The sequence below is a fragment of the Symphalangus syndactylus genome, chromosome 6, assembly GCF_028878055.3.
Source record: "Symphalangus syndactylus isolate Jambi chromosome 6, NHGRI_mSymSyn1-v2.1_pri, whole genome shotgun sequence".
Lineage (NCBI taxonomy): Eukaryota > Metazoa > Chordata > Mammalia > Primates > Hylobatidae > Symphalangus > Symphalangus syndactylus.
The window spans coordinates 127665679-127680755 of NC_072428.2; the positions used below are offsets into that span (position 1 = coordinate 127665679).

General features: G+C 41.9%; 1 protein-coding gene across 4 annotated transcripts in view; it reads right to left on the bottom strand.

Moving 5' to 3' along the window:
* Window positions 1-15077, bottom strand: part of DGKI (diacylglycerol kinase iota) — a 503130-nt gene that overhangs the window by 324108 nt on the left and 163945 nt on the right. For all 4 annotated transcript variants that reach the window (XM_063642297.1, XM_055284147.2, XM_055284146.2 and 1 more), the window contains exon 3: window positions 7998-8093. In XM_063642297.1, coding sequence (XP_063498367.1) covers window positions 7998-8093 — 96 coding nt within the window. The remainder of the gene's footprint in view (window positions 1-7997; window positions 8094-15077) is intronic.

A 15077-nucleotide genomic window follows, 5' to 3' on the forward strand; every position in this document is an offset into this window, starting at 1 on the left:
GATCATGAGTCTGCTGGCATTTGAGGCTGACAGAGCAGGAGCAACATGCAGGCAGATCTTGGTGCATTCTAAGTCCAACGCTGGTGCTCCGTGGTACACACCAGCTAGACCCAAATACACAGATGGCCAGAAAGTCCCCAGTAATGCATGTCGGGCTCTGATTCTCTCATCTCTCACCCACACACACAGATGCATGGGAACCAGCATTTTCACCAGCTGCTGCCTGGTGCTCATTCTTCCTGAGATGAAACAGACAAGGTGTAACTGGGCTCAAAGTCATTTTCATTTTTGAACAGCAGAAAGCTGAAAGTTTCCTTCAAATAGGGCAGAGAGCTATGACCCTTGTACTCTTCTTGAAAGTTTCTTCCAAGAATCTAAGGACATGACCAGCATTCCTGTGAGCAAATATTGTGATACCCCATTACAGACAACGATGAGCTTCTGATTCACCAATAAGAAGACACAGCTTGTGAGATGAGATCACAGAATGGGTTACTTTGATTTGTCCCACTCAGTTGTTCCCAGTCATGACTTGGTAAGAATATGGATGCTACACACAGCAGCAAAATGACAGGTGAAGGCGTAAGAGTCTTAGTGTTGGGATAGACAGAATCATCCCAAATGTAAGGCCTTGTTAAGCCAGAGTCCAACCAAATCTGCTAATTAGCTTGTTCAACTCCATGACATTGAACCACAGTAGGTACAGAAGAGGAGGAAAATGAATACAAACATTTGTTAACTGATTTTATCCCTCTACTGATTCTGAGAGGTAGATTTAATCACCACTATTTTACAGAGGAAACTGAGGCTCACAAAGGCAGAGCGGAACTTGCATTTTTATCTAGATCTTTTTGTCTCTGGATCTGTGAAGCTCTTGGCCTCCAATCCTCCAACTCTCATATCACACAGCCTCTCTAATGCAATTCATTCACTTTCTCAATAAAACTGTATTTGAAAAATTGCAAGCAACGTTAGATGAAACCTTAGAATTAAGGCCGGGTGTCACAGGTGGGGTTAAGCCATTTTCACCAAACATTATCTACAAGGAAAAGACTAAAGCAAAATAAAAGAACAAAACAATAACAAAAGCAAAGCAGTACCTATTAGCTGGTCCATGAAAAGAGGGTGGCATGAGCACATTTAAAAATAGAGAAGATATATCTGGTAACAGCATCCTGAAGTCTGACAGTTCCATTTTTCTTCTAACACAACCTACACGCTCACTCACCTCACCATCTACCTACTCTGTTCCCTGCGGCTCCCAGCTTCTGACACCAACCTGCCTGTCTGCTCACTTATACCTCAACCACATACCACTCAACCTAAACACTCAAGACTGCTGTAGACGCACCTGTGTGCATACGTGTCCGTGAGCCTATATAACTGTGATATCTGCATGGCCAGATAAGGTAACTCAACTTATAGAATGGCTACTATATTAGGTTCCTAGCACTGCCCTAAGAAAGCAAAGAAGTCATAAAGCTCTGGATAGTGAGTAAGCCTCTCTGACTCTTCTTTATCTTTAGGTAGAAGTGAATGGCCCAATATGGCCATCCCAAAAGGTTGTTGTAACAGATCAGAGATGATGAGGATGAGTCCTAGGAAAACTGCAAACATTGTATGAGCATTTCTCAAATACTTTTCCACTGAATACTAAGATCCCACTCAATGGCAATGGGTATTCTGTGGGGAACCCAAACTGGGCAGCTTAAAACAACAGAAAGGAATTCTCTCACACTCCTAGAGGCTAGAAGTCCCAAATCAAGATTTCGACAAGGTTGAACACCCTTTTGAAGGCTTGGAGGGAGAATGAATTTCACGCCTGTCTCTTAGCTTCTGAGGAGAGCCACAATCCTCAGAGGGCCTCGGCTTGCAGCTGCATCAATCTAATTCCCGCACCCATCACCACATGGCCTTCTTCTCTGTGTGTATATCTCTGTGTGTCTTTTTTTTTTTTTTTTTTTTTGAGATGGAGTTTTGCTCTTTTTGCCCAGGCTGGAGTGCAATGGCGCAATCTCGGCTCACCGCAACCTCCGCCTCCTGGGTTCAAGCGATTCTCCTGCCTCAGCCTCCTGTAATGCCTCCGGGATTACAGGCATGCGTCACTACCCTGGCTAATTTTGTATTTTTAGTAGAGATGGGGTTTTTCCATGTTGGTCAGGCTGGTCTTGAACTCCCAACCTCAGGTGATCCACCTGCCTTGGCCTCCCAAAGTGCTGGGATTACAGGCGTGAGCCACCGCACCCAGCATGTGTCCTCTCTTATAAGGGCACATGTCATGCTGGATTAGGGCCCACTCTACTCCAGTATGAACTCATCCTAATTAATTACATCTGCAACAACCCTATGTCCAAATCAAGTTACATTCTGAGGTACTGAAGTCCCGAGGCATCAGGACTTCAACATATCTTTTGGAGTACACTATTTAGCCCATCACAGCCACTACACACCAGGTGTGAGAACCAGGCAACGGTTTTTGGTCCTGACACTCTGTTTCTGAAGTGGATCACTGTCTCTCTACCCTGACAGTGAACAGAATCATCTGTAGATCTGGTTGTTTGTTTTTGACATCAGACTGAGTCCCACTCCCTAGAGATCCTGATGTGGTACATCCAGAATGGGAACCAACACTTTAAAGGTAAGATTAAAAGGTAAAATGGCATAATTGAGTATAATGCTCATCCAGAAACAAGAATCACTGTGGTCTATCTCAGTAGCAATACTTAAAATCAGGAAACTGAGGCAAAAAGAGGCAAAGTGATATGTCCCAACTTTACTCAGTACATAAATGGAACAGCAGGTTTTCAAACCCAGGTCAGTCCACACAAAGTCTGTTTCCTTCTGACCACCCATGCTACCCATCTGTGCCTATTCAGGTCTGTGTGACCATGGTGGGTGTACAATTTGCATATCAATGTAGGCAGGTTTCTTTCAAGTCTGAGTAGGTGCACACTGGTATGGACTCCAGGGATTACTACTGGAGGAATGAGCTCCTTTTGGTACAAATATTTGGCTCAACATGTTTGTATAGCCTAGCCCCAGAGCATGAGAACAGTTTCTATCTGGCTGTGCCCGCTGAACGGTGAGACACTGGGTACTCAACCCAGCTCACAAATACCGACAGAATAAAGGAATCAATAAATGAATAAATGTACATAAAAATAAATGTCACCAAACGACAGTGATTCTGGCTGGAATTTTATTTCAGGTTTCCCGTGCCCATAATCAGGTTGGGAAACAGTGATCTTTCTGCTTCAATTTCATTACTTTTGCATCCTTTTATTTTATCTAGATCAGAAAAAGAAACAGTTGCTAATTTGGGAACTGTTGCCAATTTGGGAACAAATTTAATTCTATTACGTATCTGCTCTATCTGCTCACAGGTATTCTACAGTATTAAATGTTGCCACCAGAGAACTGTAGAACAGGAAAGGTCACGTGGTTTAGGTTTAGCCCCCCCGAAGTTTGGGAACAAACTCTCCTACAGCTGTTCTAGGGTTTTGGAAGTCACTGCCTTGCTTTCAGTACCCTCCAATATCAGTCCCCAAATACCAATCCACATGGCAGCAGGAGGTCCCAGCTTTGCAGGACAGTTTTAGTTTTACATAGATGCCCTAATGTCCCACAAGCTAGGGTGATGCAGTTCTGGTTTATCCCTAATGTTACGGCATCATTATTTTTTTTTTTGAGACGGAGTCTCGCTCTGTCGCCCAGGCTGGAGTGCAGTGGCGCAATCTCGGCTCACTGCAAGCTCCGCCTCCCGGGTTCACGCCATTCTCCTGCCTCAGCCTCCTGATTAGCTGGGACTACAGGCGCCCGCCACCACGCCCGGCTAATTTTTTGTATTTTTAGTAGAGAGGGGGTTTCACCGTGGTCTCGATCTCCTGACCTCGTGATCCGCCCGCCTCGGCCTCCCAAAATGCTGGGATTACAAGCGTGAGCCACCGCGCCCGGCCTACGGCATCATTATTAACAGCAGCCACTTTCACCTTCAAAAGTGTCTTGGTTTAGACAATGTATTATATAGTCACACCTCCTAAGCCCACCAGTATTTATAATATGCACTCCAAGTTTTGTTTCAAAAAACCTAACTCCATTCTTATTTCCATTTTTCTCTGACACATGCTCATGCACAGCTCATGATTGCCACCTCCTTTTTACAGAGCTTGCCCCACCTCTGAGTTTGCTCATGTTCCTCTTCCCTGCCCGAAATGTTCTCCTTCTTCAAACTCACTTATGTAAATCTTAACCATCTTTCAAAACTGAGCTTGAACCCCATTTCCACGAAGCTGCCTCTTTCTGCTTCAACCCACACTGACTTCTTCCTTAACTTCTACTTGTGACATTTGCTTTGCTAAAATAGGGAAGGAGTGAAAGGCACATCGTAGATGATGGATTCACTCCTCCCCTGAGCACTCTGCCTGTACTTTATTCAGGAGCCTGCAGGTAGTACCTGGTTATGGTAATTTAGTCCCAGCCCCAACAGGTAGGCTTTCTTCAAAGGTGGTTCATTAAAAGAAATTGGAATATAAATACACAATCTGCTTATGCATACTTTTTTCCCAAAAAAGACTGTTGTTCTAAGAAAACTGCAAACAGAGCATTTAAACTAAGGACTCACCCGGAGATCTCTGTGTCTGACCTCTTGCCCAAAGCAGCTGAGAGTCCCCAACTACAGCATCCTTGAAAGATGGCCACCCACATTATCCACAAATACACATCCCACCAGTCAGTCTCTCCAGGCACCTTGTTCCCTTGCTGGGAAGCTCAGGCTGACAAAGTTCTTTCTTATCACACGGTATTTCTCAAAGTTAGGTTTGCGGACCATCTGCATCAGAATTATTTGAGGTGCTTGTTAAAATCACAGACTCCCAACCAGGTGTGGTAGCTCACGCCTGTAATCCCAGCAATTTGGGAGGCCGAGGCGAGTGGATCCCCTGAGGTCAGGAGTTTGAGACCAGCCTGGTCAACCTGGTGAAACCCCATCTCTACTAAAAATACAAAAATCAGCTGGGTGTGGCAGCTTGCACCTGTAACCCCAGCTACTCAGGAGGCCGAGGCAGGAGAATTTCTTGAACCCGGGGGGCGGAGGTTGCAGTGAGCCGAGATCACACCACTGCACTCCAGCCTGGGCAGCTGAGCAAGACTACATCCAAAAAAAAAAAATCGGAGGCTCCCAAGTCCAACTCCAAGCATACTGAATCAGCATTTGGAGCAAAGAGGGAAACAGGAGTGTGCATTGTTAGGTTTCCCAGGTAATGTTTGTTTATTGTTATAAAGTTAGAGTCGGTGGATTCTACCTCTATGACTTTTCCATTTCTAACAACAGACAGCAAGTCACTTCTCTTTTCTTCAAATTAACTCTTAATATACTGGAAGACATCTCTCTGCCTTCGCTCCTAATACTCAGTTGTAGCCCATGTAATCTAACATTTTTTAACAACAATCTTCCATCCCCTAAACCAACTTGTGCACCCCACTCTGGGTCCTCTGCTGCTTGCTAATGTCTCTCTCAAATTGGGATGCCCAGAGATGACATGCGCCTCACAGTGCGAGGTGGGGAGAGAGACCGAGAGGATTTTCAGTGCTTTCAGTGCACACTGCCAATTTTGTGAAGGACAGTGTATCTACTTACACTCCTGGCAGCTGATGATGAGCCTGCCCATTTCAGCCTAAACCAACCAGCAGTAACTATTACCATTTTATAAATCTTTGCTAATTTAATAGGCACATGAAGTTGACTCCTGAGTTGTTTCAACTGGGATGCCTTTGTATTCTTCAGATATCTACTGGCAATTGGTAGTTCTTTTGTAAATTTCCTGTCCTTGTCCTTCCTGGGTTTTTTGGTTTTTTGCCTTTAATTCATTAGGTCAGTTGCTGAGCTAAGTAAGCCCTTTCTATGTATCATCTCACCAAACCCTCAAAACAGTGTTTTATAGGTAAAGAAACTGAGCTTCAGGAAACTTACAGCAGTTAGGTCTTCAGCTTCCTCACTGATTTATTCCTCCATTTAATCAACTTTTTTTTGGAGGAGAGTTCTTCATCTTTCAGATGTTTTGTAATATGAGTTAATAGGGCCAAGTACCTGGTACGAAATTATGAGGAAGCTTCAGAAGGAAACTGGGAATGTTCTCAACTCTGTTTCTTCCTACTTCTACCTAAAATTTCCTTTATTCTCTTTGTTGCTTTTCCTGGCCTAAAGGTATTAGTGAACAAGCAATAATCATTTAGTGGATAGCAATGCTATTTACTGATAGAAGGTTTAAGGAGGATATGTGTCTTTGTTCATATATTTGTCAAGAGAGGTAGCCATCCCCTAAAAAGTAACAGAAAGGGATTAAAGGGAGCAATTTGGAAATAAGGGATGACTCTGTAAAAAATCATAGTCCATCAGTAGAAATTGTTCAAAAGTATACACGTAAGTAATACTGGCTTTCATTTTTTCCATTTTATATTATCTTACATCCCAAGACCAGTGTTTACGCAATTAACCAAGACGCTAATGTTAATTCATTATTTACAGCATTTTAGTCCAAACAGCTGAGCTTCTCGTGGGTTTGGTTAATTTAATCCAATTCCATGCAATTATACTTTAATTAAAAATATATACGCATAAAGTTGAAATCCTGATATTTAAGTCAATACAATTTACAACAAAATTAGAAGAGAAGCAAATGATTAATTACAGGTCTAGAAACAAAAATAAATTAATAAAAAAAATTTAACCCTACTCTCTGTTTTAGAAGGTAGCCAAGGCCCAAAGGTCACGAGTTCTCAGTGTCACACACTGAGCAGTAACATTGAGATTCAGCTCCAGGTTTCCCCACTTCCAATCCAGAGCCTGTTCATCTGGGTCTTTCCCTGACATTGATTCCCAACTTCACTTAAACAGGCCCTGTTCTCCCCAGAACTCTCAAAACTCTCCAAATGAAACTTATAAACGAGGAGTTAAAACAGCTAAAGCAACAAAAAAGGTCTTGGTTCTGGGACTTTGGGCTTTTAGGCAGCCTGGTTAAAATCGTTGGTGGGCTATACACATCCTTCTATAAGCTTTGATGGAAACTCGATTTATTCCATGTTAGTTATTAACAAACACATATTCATTTGCAATTTCAAGGCCCTACATCTTGCTGCAAATATTTCTTTCACATAATAAACAAATATTTTTTAAAAAAAAAAAAAAAGCATTCTATAAATTCTGGTGCTCATTTCCCCAAATAAGAAGGAATACATCTTTTCTTTCTTCTTTACTATCCTAAGCTTCCCATTACTCTCTGTTTGGACCAATCATTTAAAACTACACACAAACTTTAAGTTCAATTTCTCAACACTATCGTTTTGATATCTCCACAATGCACCACCTGGCAACCACACTTACCTCACAACATAAAGAGAATTTTAACCCTCTAAATAGATTGTTCTAAATAGGGACACAAAGCAAATTTTAAACAATAAAAGTTAACTCCAACCGACCTGACTGTTGATTGTTTATATTATTTCTAGAATTGAATCCTCCAGAACTTAGTCTGGATTATTTGTTAGCCTACACCCATTCCCAGCACAGGTGTTTCCCTCTCTTTCCACCTTCACCCCAGTAAAGCCCCCACTGTGGCCACTTCCCTACAGACAGAGCCCCTTCCTCCACACACAGGCCTTGGCCCCACCCCAACAACCCCTCCATAAGCAGACACTACCTCGTACACATTTACCCTCTGCCCCCCCACCAACACACAAAAACCTACCCTGGGCATCATTATAAAGTAACACATGACACCAAGGCCTGGCCTGCATAACTGAAGCCTAAAACCATTACAAGTGATAACCTGAAAGCCATGTTAACTTGAGAAACTCTCTGCAAACCTTGAAAACATCCGGCAAGTTTTCCATCTCACAAGGACAGGCTCGTTCAAACCTCCCCTTGGAAATGTAGGCAAGGAGACCCCTCTATTCATTCAGATCCACAGGCCTTCCCCCAGCAAGACAGAGCCCACACTCACTGCAAATCTGACTTGGCAGTTCTCCTCTCCAAGGTAACAGAGGTCTCCCGAGACATTGGTCTCCAGCCACAGGTGTTCTCCATTCACGGCATTCTCCTGCAAGGAAAAGACCCACCTGACATCAATTTTTTTTTCCAGGGATAAGGAAGACTATTTCAAATTTAGATTTGGGATACAAGAAAGTTAGTGAAACGTAGGAGTCTAAACATTTCTCATTTGACCACTCAAAGTACTGCTAGAGTTGATTCTACCGAAATTCTAAAAAGGGAGAAAGGTGTTTGGAAAAACTTTGAGCTATAACTAAAATAAACATTAGGTTTATAGCTGCTTTATCCATGGAGGTGGTCATTTTTGAAACATATTCAACAAATGAGGAAACAACACCTCTAAACAGTTTGATGTCAAACCTTATTCACCAGGCCCACCACTGCAAATGTCATGACAACTGAGACTAAAATTATATTAAAATTTGACTTTGCTTAGTGAATAAGCTTAACAAATTAGCTAAAAAGGAGGACGGTAGCATTAAAGTATTTTAAGTAAAGACAGTTTGAAAATACAGTTATACCAGCAATAAGTAAATTATATTTCTAAGGGCAGAGGCTTCTTAAAACTAAGTCCCTGTGTACTCAAAGCATAATATGTTTCCACTAATTCACATCTTACTAATTCAGTAAGGTCTTCACCCAATTACTTCTCAATTTTTCAAACTAAATGTTATTGCTTCTAAAAATATTCATATACTTTGGACGGGGTGCAGAGCTGCTAGAATGTATGACCTGATGAGCAACAATCCTATTTTCCAGAAATGTGTAGTGTGGTATTGGGGAAAGGGGGAAGCAAACTGTTTTTCTTTTAATAGTATGATGAATAGAATTCCATATTCCTTCTTATGGGACACTACCTTGGAAATTATAGATTTATATATTAATTGTATATTTTGCTCATTTGCTTAAAAGGGGCTCTGAGCTGTTAGGGAAAGTATTGTATTAGATTAACCATAAAGAAACAAGACTAAGTCTCCATGGCTTACAGGAAAATTACTCTTGTTTTTATCTTATTCATCAGATGTACATGGGCATACAATTATTTTTTATGGGGGATACTATGGACTGAACTGTGTCCCCTCAAAAATCATATGTTGACCAGACACAGTGGCTCACACCTGTAATTCCAGCACTTTGGGAGGCCGAGGTGGGCAGATCACTTGAAGTCAGGAGTTTGAGACCAACCTGGCCAACATGGTGAAACCCCATCTCAAATAAAAAAATACAAAAATTAGCTGGGCATGGTGGTGGGCACCTGTTAAGCCCAGCTATTCAGGGGGCTGAGGCAGGAGAATCGCTTGAACCTGTGAGGTGGAGGCTGCAATGAGCCAAGATCATGCCACTGCACTCCAGCCTGGGTGACAGAGTGAGACTACATCTCAAAAAAAAAAAAAAAAAAAAAAATTCCTATGTTGAATCCCTCACCCTCAATGTGATAGAATGTGGAGATGAGACTTTGGGAAGTAATGAGTTCATGGGGGTGGAGACCTCATAACGGGATTAGTGTCCTTATAGAAGATACACATGGGAGATTCTCCACATGCACACTCCAAGGAAAGGCCACGTGAGCACACAGCAAGAAAGCGGCTGTCTGCAAGTGAGGAAGAGAACTCTACCCAGGACTGGAATCTGCCAGCACCTTGACCTTGGACTTCCCAGCCACCAGAACTGTGGGAAATGAAGTCTGTTGTTTAAGCTAACAAGTCTATGCCATTTTGTTATAGCAGCCTGAGCAGAAGACTTCAATAAGAAATTCTATAGAATAATCATGTAATAGAAACTCATCTTATACATGAGGCACTTTTATTATAACCTACTCCAGCAGTGTCCACACGATGGCCCTTTGAATCTCAAAGCTTAGTACAGCAAAGCAGAAATATATACCAAATGGCCAGGAGCAGTGGCTCATGCCTATAATCCCAGCACTTCAGGAGGCTGAGGCAGGCAAATCACTTGAGGCCAGGAGCTTGAGACCAGCCTGGACAGCATGGTGAAACCCCATCTCTACTAAACTTACAAAAATTAGCCAGGCATGGTGGCGGGCACCTGTAATCCCAGCTACCCAGGAGCCTGAGGCATGAGAATTGCTTGAAACCCAGGAGGCAGAGGTTGCAGTGAGCTGAGATTGTGCCATTGCACTCCAGTCTGGGCAATGGATCAATATTCTGACTCAAAAGAAAAAAAAAAACGAATATACTCTAAATGATATTTGCTGGGAAAAAATACCAAGTGTCACCCATCTTTTAAAATAAATGTATTTCTTCAGATTCAGATAGAACCCATTTTCCTTTCAGGGCCTAGTGACTCAAATAATTCTTGGGTAAGAACAACCAAAATTTGTATTGTGACGTGACCTCGGCGTTTCAGGATCCAAGAAAGGTGGGTCCAAGTCCTGGACCGCAGAAGTGAGGCAGTAAGGGACAAGAGAAGGTGAAAGTCACTAGGGATATAGGTGTCAAGGGCTCCAGGACAACGTACAGGGAGACCCCGGGGGTAGGAGTGCACCATCCACATTTCCCAGTGCCTCAAAATCATTCCTAAAGGGAGAGCAACACTGACCGGGATCATTGCCCTCTACATCAAACGGTGGACACCTGTTCACCAAAACTTTTTCTTCTCTACTGGTAATTTTTCCCTGTTGCAAGTTCAATTTTTTTCAAGGAAGTCAACGGGAAAATAGGCTTCACCTCACAGTCAATCTTGTGGGACAACAGCAGAGGAAAGAGAAGCATAGCTATGGGTTCAGACCCTAAAAGTTTTCAGATAATGATAGATGATGACAACATTTTAAGAAAAGTAGAAAGGCACTTCTTCACAAGGTATCCTGAAGAAATCAATCCAGAATATCCAGTAAGATATTCTACTACTGGGAACTTTTCTCCAACTCTAAGTTATAACCATTTATACAGAATAATGCCTTTTCATTTTGTTATTCTTTAATGTATTCAACAATTCTTTATTAACACTGGTGCCAGGCACTGAGATTCTGTGTTAATCAATGGAGAAAAATCTACCTGAGAAGATGGAACTAAATGCGTAATAACAGCGGCCAATATGAGGGAAACCACAGCAAAATCCCACTAACTACTTTAGAAAGTGAAGTCTAAAATGTAGCAGTGGGTAAAATGTCAAAACCTACTGATAAAGCAATGAGCTTTCAGCTCCAAGAAAGCAATCTCTAAGCCCACAGAACGTCCTGCCTGATAAAAGTGTTGTTTGTCTGGCAGCCTTGGGCCATAAGGTATCAGCTTGACCCCCAGAGGAGCTAGAGGCTAATGTCAACCAAATGGGCAGTCAACCCTGTCTACAGGACCAGCCCCCACTTAAAACTCTGGACATCAAGGTTCGAATGAGCTTTCCTGCTTGGCACTATGCCATGTATATTATAGCACATGGTTGCTGGGAGAAGTTAGCTAGTGAACCATGATTCTACTTGGAAAGGACTGTAATAAACCATAAATGTGAGTATTAACAGCTTTCAGGGAGTTCTATGAGTGTTTCTAGTGACTTACTGAAGCTGTGTGGTCTTGGGGGTTCCCGAACTTGCAACTAATGTCAGAAGAGAGGGTAATCTCGGGGACTCTCGAATCCTGCATAAAGTTGTCTAGACTGGGTGGCATTAGCACAATGCAGTAGACAAATGAACTATTTTTGTTTTCTTCCTGCAATTCTCATGAACCCTTCTCCAGCTCCATATTAATTAACATGAGCTTTGGAGTCAGACTTGTTGCCTAATAGCTGTATGACTTAGGGCCCTTCTCACCTTCCTAAACCCTATTTTACTCATCAGTCACATAAAAATCACTGTACCTCCCTTACAGGACTACAAGGATGTTTAAACATAAAAATGCATAAAGCCCAATGTTCTGCATAAAACAAGAAGTTAATAGATGTTCATTATATTTATTATTGTTGCTGTTACTCTCTAGTTTCCCTTCTTCCTCCTAATCCACAGATGTTAGCATCAACTATGTTTCTCTCCTTGGTCTTTGTGGCCAAGACTGCTAGACATTCCCCAAAATAATTATTTCTCCTTTTCCTGGACACACAGTTAGACTTTATTTCCCCAGTCTCTCTTGCAATTAGGTGTGGCCAAATTCTGAACAGTGAAACAGAGCAGAAATTCCAGACTTGTTCCATTAAATCCTCCCACATGCATTCCTCCATGATCTTTTGTCTTACTGGTCAGTTGGGAAGTCAGCCTTTTGGAATCCTCTTGGTGAGATGTCAGAGCAATCTTCAGCATGGGTCACTGAACAGCTATGTGAGAAAGAACCTGACTACCCAGCCAACCACCTGGAATAGTCTTGGTCTATGACATAGGTGAGACACTCTCTTGTATTAGGCCATTATATATTTGAGTCTTTCATTTGCTGCAGAGCCTCATTTACCCCAGCAAATGCAGGCCTCTTCCCTTTGCTTTTATTTTTGTCTAGGTTTCTTTTCATTATCTGAATATACCCCCAATTACTTACTATACACTGGACAGTGCATCTAATTTCGGAGTCAGTTTCTTCTGCTCTGAACTCTGACACCCTCTCTGATTTATTTAACGTTAGTATAAATTTAGTTTCCCCCAAAAGAGAGCCATGATTGTGCCTCTCCCTTGTTCAGAATGCTTAGATGTTTCCCTATTTATAAAATAAAATCCAAATTCAACCTGGCATACTAGACTCCAATAACAGCATCAATCACTCTTTTATCCTTGTCACTCTTTTTGTTTGTTTTTGTTTGTTTGTTTTTGAGACAGGGCCTTGCTCTGTTGCCCAGGCTGGAGTGCAGTGGCATCACCACAGCTCACTGCAGCCTCAAACTGCTGGATTCAAGCAATCCTCCCACCGCAGCCTCCTGAGTAGCTGGATTATAGGCGTATGCCAACACACTGGGCTCCCTGTCACTCTTCTTTAAACATACCTCGCGTTTCCATTTTTGGTGCCACGTTTTTGTTCATTCTACTGTCCCTACCTGGAAACATCTTTCTCTCTTCTCTACACATGCCTCTTGGAATACCATCTCAAATAGTATACAACTCAAAGAGTATCCATCTGTGCCAGACAGAAAAATAACTCTCCTATTTCTAAACAAAGATAACACTTCTTCTGTACTTGTGAGTGCTGAGACAAGTCTGTATAGCTATATATATATTTACATTGATAGATTTACATCGATAGATCTATCCATCTAAGAGTGGAGATTCACCTAAATAGACATAAATACAGATTTCTAGATATAGGCACGTTTTCTTGCTCAAGTGCTACCGAAATTCTAGTAATGGCTATAGGTAAAAAGACAAAGGTGAGGTAAGTGTTTGAGACTGACTAATACAGATAAAGAGTATGCTCACACAAGAAGCAAATACTCCCCACAAAATGAAGACGCTTGCTTATAAAAATGTTTTGAAACAATGAGAATTATAAATATGTATCCTATGTAAATGTCCTTACAAAATCAAAAAGGAAAAAGAGTGGATTGCCTCCCCCTGAAAATCTTCAAGACAAGAATTGATAACACACCATGTTGGATGTTTTAGAATTGTGCTGTACAATATGCACATGGCTATTGAGGACTTAAAATGTGGTTAGCACTAATTGAGATGTGCTTCTCTTTGAACAATTCACAGCAGATTTTGAAGATTTAGGGTGAAAAAAGAATGTAAAACACCTCCCTAATAATTTTTATGTTGATTACATGTTGAAATAATATTTTGAATATATTTGCTTAAACAAAATATGGAATTAAAAATAATCTTACCTGTTTCTTCTCACTTTTTAAAGTGTGACTACTAGAAAATTTATCATTACAGCTCATATCTATTTCTATTGGACAGCATTTGTTTAGATAATCACTTGCCTAGAGGCAGAAGATTAGACACAGACACTTCTCACAGGTCTGTGAAGTTACAGGATTCCATGATTTCCCTCGGCAGCCAGGGTGATTTGACTTAAAAACTCCCCCATTCTCAGAAAATAAAGGAATGGTGAGAGTCCCTGAAATTAAGGTCGATCTGTCCCTTTATTTACGTGGCTGACCAGGACCGGGATCTTCACTGATTTACAATGAGTAGTTCCTTATGCTCTGCTCAACAAACAGTCTCATTTATCGATTAATCTGACTTCAGTTTTTCGAAATGGGGCTGGGAGTGGAGAAAGATGTGGAGCTATGGGTGATGACACTCGGACCTGATGAAGAGAGGGGCCTGACGCCCAAAATTAAGGTCCAGGTCTCCAAGGACTCACAGGAAACAGGACTGAAATGAGAACATGCACACACACGAGCGCGCACGCACAAACACGAGCGCGCACGCACAAAAACGAGCACGCACGCACAAACACGCATGCACACACACACCCCTGCCTCCTTCTGGCTTTTCATTCAAGGTTTCTAAAGATAAGATGACCTAGTTTCATAACCCAGTTTAAACCAATCCCACATGAAGACTCTGGTTCCTTAATCTTGTCCCTGAACCAAACTGTGAGGCAGGGCACCAACTGTGTGATGTTTCTATCTGCCTCAGAGAAAGTGTTTCTTTTCTTAGCATCGTCAGCTAAAGGAAAGGAAAGGTGGTTTGGACTGAAGATCTGGCTTTGTTTGTGTTGAGGCTCTGTTTTCCACAGCTCTTGGGACTGAAGAAAGTTTGCCAATGAGGAAGGAAAACAAAATAAAATCAAGCGTGCTGGGTTTAAAACCAATGTGCCCTTTAAGAAAGATCTTGGTGGCTTTTCCACCACTGTTCAGGGGGTTGTTTTAGGCAGTGTAATGGGCAAAAACAAATTATGAAATGGTGGGGACAGATGGGAAACACATTTCCTGGGCTCTCTGCTGCAATACTACAAACAGGGAAGAGTGCTGGAAGTCCAAATGAAGTCTCCATTGGAAGGGAGACGTGACATTTAAAAGAAGATACACATTATCTGTGGAACAGACATGCTTCTAAATGGACTAATTCACTCTAAACTGGGAACTTGGAATCCATCCCAGGAGATGAGAATATTTTTTCCTTTTTAGGCATTACTTCCTTCCTTTCTAGTAATTT